Source organism: Myotis brandtii, unplaced genomic scaffold (assembly GCF_000412655.1).
Source record: "Myotis brandtii unplaced genomic scaffold, ASM41265v1 scaffold90, whole genome shotgun sequence".
Lineage (NCBI taxonomy): Eukaryota > Metazoa > Chordata > Mammalia > Chiroptera > Vespertilionidae > Myotis > Myotis brandtii.
The window spans coordinates 2,048,487-2,057,316 of record NW_005371694.1 but is presented as its reverse complement, the minus strand read 5'-3'; the positions used below and the strand labels follow the sequence as shown (position 1 = coordinate 2,057,316).

The 8,830-nt window shown below is 37.7% G+C and overlaps 1 protein-coding gene across 2 annotated transcripts in view; it reads left to right on the top strand.

Annotated features, from left to right (window-relative positions):
• The window catches only part of HS2ST1 (heparan sulfate 2-O-sulfotransferase 1), a 149,727-nt gene continuing 140,897 nt past the window's right edge, over nt 1-8,830 (top strand). For both annotated transcript variants that reach the window (XM_005885318.2, XM_014532616.1), the window contains exon 1: nt 1-308. In XM_005885318.2, coding sequence (XP_005885380.1) covers nt 185-308 — 124 coding nt within the window. In that variant the 5' untranslated portion in view covers nt 1-184. The remainder of the gene's footprint in view (nt 309-8,830) is intronic.

Here is an 8,830-nt window from a genome sequence, read left to right as displayed (position 1 = left end):
TGGTGCTGGCGCCTGGGGGCGGGGGACTGGGAGGCAGAGAGGGGGGTCGCTGCGGTGGTGCTCTCGCTGTCGCGCTCTCCTTGCCTTTCTGCCGGCTCGGTGGGCTCCTCCCGGCGTCTTCCTCGCCTCCGGGGCTGAGCTCCCCGCCCCCCGCGGTATGTCTTGATCCCGAGCGGCGGGTTTCATGGGGCTCCTCAGGATTATGATGCCGCCCAAGTTGCAGCTGCTGGCGGTGGTGGCCTTCGCGGTGGCGATGCTCTTCTTGGAGAACCAGATCCAGAAACTGGAGGAGTCCCGATCGAAGCTAGGTGAGGAGCGGAGCCACTCCGGGCTGCGTGCGTGCTGTGGGAGGGGGGCCGGGACGGGGAGGCGTTGCAACCCGAGCAGGCGGGCGTTCGCCCAACCTGGGGTCTGGCTTGGCGGCTAGAGGCTGAAAAAGGTTGCAGGGAGATCTGGGGACATGGAGAGCACAAGCTCCAAGAATAGTGTGCATGAAGCTTGAGTGCTGTGCTGGGCTCTCGAGGTCATGGGACAGAGGTTGCGAGGTCGGGCTTCCTAGAGCCAGAACGTTACCCCGAAGTAGGCATCCCACGGGGAGAGAGCGAGACACATCCGAACTCGGTGGGGACTGACACGCGCAGCCTGTGTGCTCTCTTAGAAGCCGTCCCGAAAGCCCGGGCAATGTCAGGCGAGAGGGTAACTCTAATTTGAGAATGTGGGCACCTGGATACAGAATCTTGAGGTACACCTGGGGCTAGATGCGCAGAAATGGATGGAGATACTGGGCATGATGGTGAGTAACGGAAATGCTCTGTAGTGAGTTGCACTCTTGTGCTGGGGGCAGCAAGGGACCACACAACTGACGGGAGAAAGCAGCTGGCCAGGTAGGACAGGAAAGCAAAGAAAACGCTTCAACGAGATACCGAGACGAGGCTTCCTGGCTTTTGCTTTTTCGTAGTGCCCAACTGATTAATATTTTGGGCTTAAGATAGGAATATGTATCTGTCCATTGCCTCGCGGCAGTGTTTATGACTTTAGAGGAGGGAACGCTGAATTATTGAGATTTAAGTTTATGAAGGGAAACGCAGGATTATGCAAAAAAGTGAACCATATGGTTAAGTACCTTAAGGAGCTAACAGTGCTCACTTTAATGGGTGAGGAGGTCTGAAGTACAAAAAGTTGGGTAGTGACGTGAAAGACCAGAAAAATGCACAGATTTAATAAGTACTTTCAGAGTAGAAGGGAACTTTGGCATTTGGGAGGAGCACGGAATGGGCAGGGGGTGTTCAAAGAATGCAAGCGATCCATTTTGATTTAAAAATGTACTTGGCACTTAAAAATCAGCTCAAGAGGCCATACTTTGAATATGGAAAAGTAATATGAAGTGTTTTTATGCATACATTTTCACCTCAGTGTCGCTTTAAATACTTTTTGAGAAGCAAGCAATAAAATACCAGCAGCAGTATAATTTAGACATAGAAGTAATAGCTAGATGCTGCTGTGGGTGATGATTAGTATTTGAGACAAATGTATCAGAAAATAATTGTAATATTGTCAATAGTAGCTGACGATTTGTTGTTTTGGTAGAATTTTCAAAAAGCCTTTGGAGATATTATAAAGAGCAGTCTATCAAAGAGCATCAAATCCAATTGAAGTGCAACTGAAGTTGAAGAGGAGCTAAGGATAATTCCAGCCCTCAACTTGAGGGTAAAACTTACCCTTTACAGTTTTGAAGAGATACCAGATTTATTTACTGTGATTTTATTAATGTATGATGGAAAAATATTCACTTTAAGTATTGAAGGTTGGTCAATACACTTTTTCTTTTGTTTGGATCCATTTAGCAGCATCCAGAACCATATTCTGGCCTCATTAATGATCCAGCTTTACAGGGAAAAAAACATGACTTAGAGAAATTTGACACGTTAAAATTAAAATCTGTACTTATTCTTTGTTGAATGGCTATATTCTTGGACACATTATGGTGGGTTAGGATAACTTCAAATTTTTATTTTCTTTCCTTGCCTAACGTTTTTTTCATAATACCTGAAAGTGGTTTTCATAGACACAACCTGAATGATTTTAAAAAGAGAGTTATCTGAAGATGTAGAGAGCCACAGCCAGAAAATAACGTGGTGGGTTGTTTTGTTTTGTGTGTGTGTGTGTTTTACAAGAAAGAAAATTTTAGTCTGGCCAGCATGGCTCAGTGGTTGAATGTCAACTTATGAACCAGGAGGTCACAGTTCGTTCCCTGTCAGGGCACGTGCCCGGGTTGTGGGCTTGATTCCTAGTGTGGGGTGTGCAGGAGGCAGCTGATCAGTGTTTCTCTCTCATCATCGATGTTTCTATCTCACGCTCTCCCTTCCTCTCTGAAATCAATAAAATATAATTTTAAAAAAGAGAAAATTTAAATTCTAATAAATATGGATCATACGAAATCATTCTAAAAAAATGAGCCAAGAAATACAAGACACTTGAATTTATACTCTAGAGATGCAAAAATATGGCAAATAAAATATATTACTTTACTAGAGGCCCGGTGCATGAAATTTGTGCACTGGGGGGTGGGGGGGGTGTGGGCAGTGTGGTTCCTCAGGCCAGCCTGCGCCCTTTTGCAGTCCGGGACCCCTCAGGGGATGTCTGAATGAGGCCAGCTGTTGGACATCCTTAGCACTGGGTGGGAGAGGCTCCTGCCACCACCGCTGCGCTCTCTAGCCATGAGCCCGGCTTCTGGCTGAGCGGCACTCCCCCGTGTGTGCACACTGACCACCAGGGGGCAGCTTCTGCATTGAGCATCTGCCCCCTGGTGGTCAGTGCACATCATAGCAACCGGTCATTCCACCGATCAATTTGCATATTAGCCTTTTATTATATAGGATATGATTTAAAAAGTCTTATAAAAGGCAGTACTAAAACAGATGTTACCAGTTAGTAATCTTGCTTAGGAAAGAAAAGCAGAAGAAGGCATAGTTTGACAACCAGACTCAGTGCTAGGCACTTACATATGTGATAATTTTATTTAATCTTTCAAGAACACTATAGAAAGCCATTTTTACAAATGCAGGAACAGTCTGAAAGATTATATAACCTGACCACATAGCTAGTAAGTATTAGAACCAGTGTTGGAACACAGGTTACATCTGATTTCAAATCAAGTGTGTTCCTTTAATTATACCAGGCTGCTTGGGACTTTATATTAACATCATACTAAGATTTAGCAGTTTGAATAGAATTTTTAAACTGTAATATCATGTTAATTGCATTTATTGTGAAGAATGAATATCATTTTGAGAAAATCCAATTTCTGACACAAAGGAATTGGTTTAGTGTAATGTCTGGCTCTTGTTTATATCTCTATAATGAACATAATTATATTACCCAATGAAGCAACTGAAATAGCTTATTTTTGCTACAGAAAAAAAAATGTGGTGGTTTTCTGTAAATGTAAAATCACAATATTAAAGAGCATTCTTATTTTGGCATTAGAAAAACTATTAAACATTTTTGCTCTTAAAAGTAGTTTTTATTATTTATCTTTTCTATTGTGTTGTAAAAGATTCCAAAGGATTGTGTTGTCTGGTAGTGCTTTATGTACCTTGATTTAAGAGTATTTTGATGGCAAAACCCTAATAGAGCAGTAAATGTGCTCAAAACTTAGGTGTATTTATTGACTACTTGGGAAATTAACTATATAAACAGGAATTTATTAAAAAAAACAGTATCACATAATATAAGGTGTTTTTTTTTTAATGAATATGAGATTATGGTATACATGTTACTCTGTACTTTGCTTTTTTTCAGTTAATACCATAGACAGCTTTCCAGGTCCATACATACAAGTTTGACTTACTCATTCTAATAACTGTATAATATTGCATAGTTTGCATTTATCATAAATTATTATGCCATTATGCCAATAATGACCATTAAGCCCCCAGCCTATTTTTGCTTTTTTATGATTTCTTTTCTTTGGTATTATAAACAATGTTACAAGAAACATCCTTACACCCTAGTATGTCCATTTAACTCCTTGTGTGTTGATGTCATTTTCACTAGGAGAAATTCTCCTATCTATGGGATTGCTGGGACTAAGGATATATGCATTTTATAATATAAGAGATTTTAAAATTTATTTTCCAAAAAACTAGTTTTCCAAAAGATTATAGTAATCTACATTGCTAAAACACGCTCACAAACACTGAATACTGTAAGTGTTTAATTTTTGCCAGTCTGAAGCTGTGAAATATGTTGTTCATTAATTTACATTTCCTCAACTTCTAATTAGGTTAAACATTGTGTAGTTGTTAGTTCATTTTCATTTGTCTATTGGGTAGTTTATCTTACCAGTATTTAGGTTTTTGTTTTAAGTATTATAATTAGTAATCTTTTAGCTGTCATATGTTTTACATCTGTTTTTTCCAAGTCTGTCATTTGCCCTTTGACTTAATGGTGCATTTTGCTTATACAGAAATTATAACAATTACACAGTCAAATATATTATGTTAGGCAACTAGGTTTCTTATTCTTGTTTAAGAAGACTTCCCCCAATCGAGATTATGTACATTCTCTATATTTTGTTATTGTATTTCATAATTTTTATTTTTTTACATTTAGCTCATTAAAGCATTCATATGGTTATAGAGATTTCTTGTAATATCTCTCAATGAATAGTCACTTATGGCAAATATTATGTTAATAATCCATTTTTCTCACTGTATGTTTTAGTTCTTTTATTTATATATTATGTTTTTGTATGTTCTTGGATCAGTTTTGGACTCCATCCTTTTCCACTAAGCAGTATTATTCAAATGTTAGGGACCCATTGGTAGGTTTCATGGCATCCATGAATTTCCTGAAATTATATGCATAACTTTCATCAGATTTGCAAAGTAGTATGAGATCCTGTTAATGGTAAGAATCACTGATTTGTAATAGATGGTTCATATTTAATGGAGTGTGTTTTTTGTTTGTTTGTAATAGTAACATATTACAACATGAAGCTTCTGAGTTATATTTTGGATATAAGTATATAAGTTAAGAAAAAATTTCTTTGGGTGTTACACTGAAAAAAACTTCAGGTTATTAAAATGTATATTTAATTTTCCTAATGAGATATGGAAGATGACATGGAGTCCAAATGAAAAAGTTACGTAGTTTACTAGTTACTTAGTTGTTTACTTAGAACTGTGTGTGTCAGAATTTGTTGCTTTATTTCCTACAAAGGAGTCCTTTCCGAATCTCAAGAACATACCTGTTGCTAATGCTGACTGTGGATCAGTGCAATGAAACTTTGTTACCTAAATGTTAGAATTATATGCTTGATAATTTTTATTTTCTATAGGGCCTAAGAATTTAAGATCATATTTGTTGTTCATATGCTTAAAATGCCACTACATAAGTTTATAAATGTTTTAGGGCATAATATTTTCAATAAGGGGCAGTAATTCAGAATGGATTATGTAGTCATTTTTATTGGTGAAATTTGTTACTCACTGTTCTTAAGAACTGCTAAATTAATGAACTAATAATTCCAGGGCCAATGTTGGACTGCTCTTTGGAATTGGGTAGTTTTTACAAGTGCCTGAAACCATACAACACCTTTAAAATGTTCCCAAGAATGCTAGATTTCTCTACTTCTGAAATTGTTTGAAAACCTCAGAGTAGTGACTGTTTAGAGGACTTTGGATAATTGGAATGCAGTTATTCTAGAATTGCTCATTGGTGCCTCACTTATGAATCCTGGATAGAATTTCTAGTGCTTTGGAGTAGTCACCTGAAACAGTGATCTCAATTAAGGTAACCCCAGGATGTCTTTCTACCACTCTGCTGAGCCTTCCAATAGCTTTTTGGCACTTAGTGAAATTGAAATAATAATGAATATTCAAACATACCTCTCCAGAAAGACTACTTTTGAGGGATGTCCTTATAGATGGACTTTAATAATGGTTCACTATAGCCTAATTATTTACAATTACCTATCCACTTACTTATAACAGCATTTATATACTCTGCCTTTCTGTCTGTTAACTATAGATTAAATGCTTATTGGGCCACTTGTGCATCTGGTCCTGTTCCCTCACCTACTTAAGGAAATGGTTCCAGAAGTTTTCCCTCATTCTCCTATAATAATAATCTCCCCTCTTTCTGCTGGATTATTCTTTTTTTTTTTATAAGATTAGAGGCAGTAAGAACTCTTTTTTAAAAAAAATATATTTTATTGATTTTTTACAGAGAGGAAAGGAGAGGGATAGACAGCTGCCTCCTGCAAACTCCCCACTGGGGATGTGCCTGCAACCAAGGTACATGCCCTTGACCAGAATCGAACCTGGGACCCTTGAGTCTGCAGGCCGATGCTCTATCCACTGAGCCAAACCGGTTAGGGCATGGATTATTCTTATTAGCATATGAATATGCTATTATTTCTCCCAACCATAAAACATAACAATACTTTCTCTTGACCAATGGAGCAGTTTAGTTTTTGGTCTTTATTGTACTGGACCTGTGAGTAGAAATTGATCACTTCCTCTTTTTTGATAAACTTTCTTTACTTGACTTCTAAGATATTATACTCCTGGTTTTCTTCCCACCTCACTGGTCACTTCTTTGTCTTCTGTGTTAGATTCTTCTTTTCTCCTCAAGTTCCTAACAATATCCCAGAGCTCAGTTCTTGGAACTCCTCTCTATTTACTCTCCCTTTGTTGGTGATTTATATGCTGACGACTTCCAAATATATATATATTTCTAATTCAGACCTATTTCCTAAACATTAGATTGATGTTATTTGGCCGCCCTCTTGAAATTTTCTTTGAGTAATTGGTAGACTTCTCAAGCTCAATATCCAAAATGGATCTTCTGATCTCTGTCCACTGCCTCGCCTCATCTAATCCTAACCCATTTTATCTCTGACCTTCTCTATCTTCACTGATCGTTAGAGTTTTACTTGACTTTCCTTTTTCTCACACTCTGTTTCTACTGTCAGAAAAATCTTGTTAGCCTTACCTTCAAAATATTTCTAGACTGTGACTACTACTCAACATTTTCACTGTTACCACCCTAATAATTCAAAATACTCATCATTTCTTCCCTGGATTACTGTTTTAACTAGTTTTTCTCCTTCCACACTTGCTTCCCTATAAACTATTCTTAATATAACAGCTTGAGTAATCCTTTTTAAATGTAAATCAAATCCTGTTAATCTTTTGCATAAAATCCTTAGAAGCTTCCTGAATCAGAGTTACCCTAGCTGCTTTTTAAAACAAAGTCCGCAATTTTATTGGCTAACCACAATAAATAACTTTTTCATTCTCATTGCTGTATTAGGTGATCATTTTGGGATGATTTTCCTTTGCATGGGTGACTCAGGGTCTTTGGGTACCTTCTGTATGCAGTTCTGCCATCCCCTCAGACTTCAGAGTTCTCTGCTGTCAGCCAGAGAAGAAACAAGATAGGGTGAAGGGTGAGCAAGTCCCCCTTTCTAAACTTCTTTGTTTTTTTTTTATTCTCAGTTTATTAACATGGACCAATCACCATCTACATGCAAGGATGGAGGCTGGGAAATGGGGTTTTTAGCTGACAGTCATTTACCAGTTAAAATTGGATACTGTGGAAAGGGGGAGCATATACATATTTGAATTTCCTGAATCCTTTTGAATAAATATATTATAAAAGATAGTTAGGCTTATTTTATGACTCAGAATATAAACTGTCGGTAAATGTTCTGTGTGAATGTGAAAAATGTATATTCTGTTGTTATTGGGGGGAGTATGCGGTAAATTTCAATTAGGTCCTGTTGGTTGGGAAAATTGTTTTGGTTCTTTCTGCCTACTTGTTCCTTCAATTATAGAGAGAGCGGTTTTGAAGTCTCTGGTGATAATAGTGGATTTATCTATTTCTCTTGAAGTTCCGTTATTCTTTGCTTCATGTATTTTGAAGTACTGTGCATGAACGTTTAGGAACGGCATGTCTTCTTGATTAATTCATCCCTTTTTCATTATGAGACCTTCTTCATCCTTCATCCTTGGTAATATTCTTTGCTCTGAAACTTGGTCTGATACTAACATAGCCATTTTTGACTAGCATCAGCATAGGGTATCTTATCTCATTTTTAAAATATTAACTTGTTTGTTTAAAGTAGATTTCTTGTAGGCAGTATGTATTCAGAGCTTCCATTTAATTTTACAATCTCCCTTGGAAATAGGAGTACTTAGAACATTTTCTTTTTTGAATGTAAGCAGCGTTTATTGGAGCTGTGAAGTTACAATGTATACACAAAACTAGAATTCAGAAACACTTTACAGTTATTCTCTACATTTTCATTTGTTCACACAACAGTTCTCTTGCTGTTGAAGCAAAATGAAGAAAAAAAGAGAGATAAAATAAAGTGAGAAAAATCTCCCTCTTATTCAAGGCATAGAAGAATTTTAAAAATATTGGTGCTAATTTCACTGATTGTTGTACAAAATTGTACATAAATTACAGGAAGGAAATAAAGCGAAGTCACAGTTCATCCTTCCTTCATCTCATACAAGCATTTAATCTAATTATTGATATGGATAGGTTTATATCTGAGGTTTTTAAAAATATATTTTTATTGATTTCAGGGAGGGAGGGAGAGCAAGAGAAACATTTTCATTGATTTCAGAGAGAAAGGGAGAGTGTGAGAGAGAAACATCAATGATGAGAGAGAGTCATTGATCTGCTGCCTCCTGCACGTCCCACACTGGGGATCGAGCCCTCAACCTGGGCATGTACCCTCACCGGAAATCTAACTATGACCTCCTGGTTCATAGGTCGATGCTCAACCACTGAGCCACGCTGGCATTTATATATA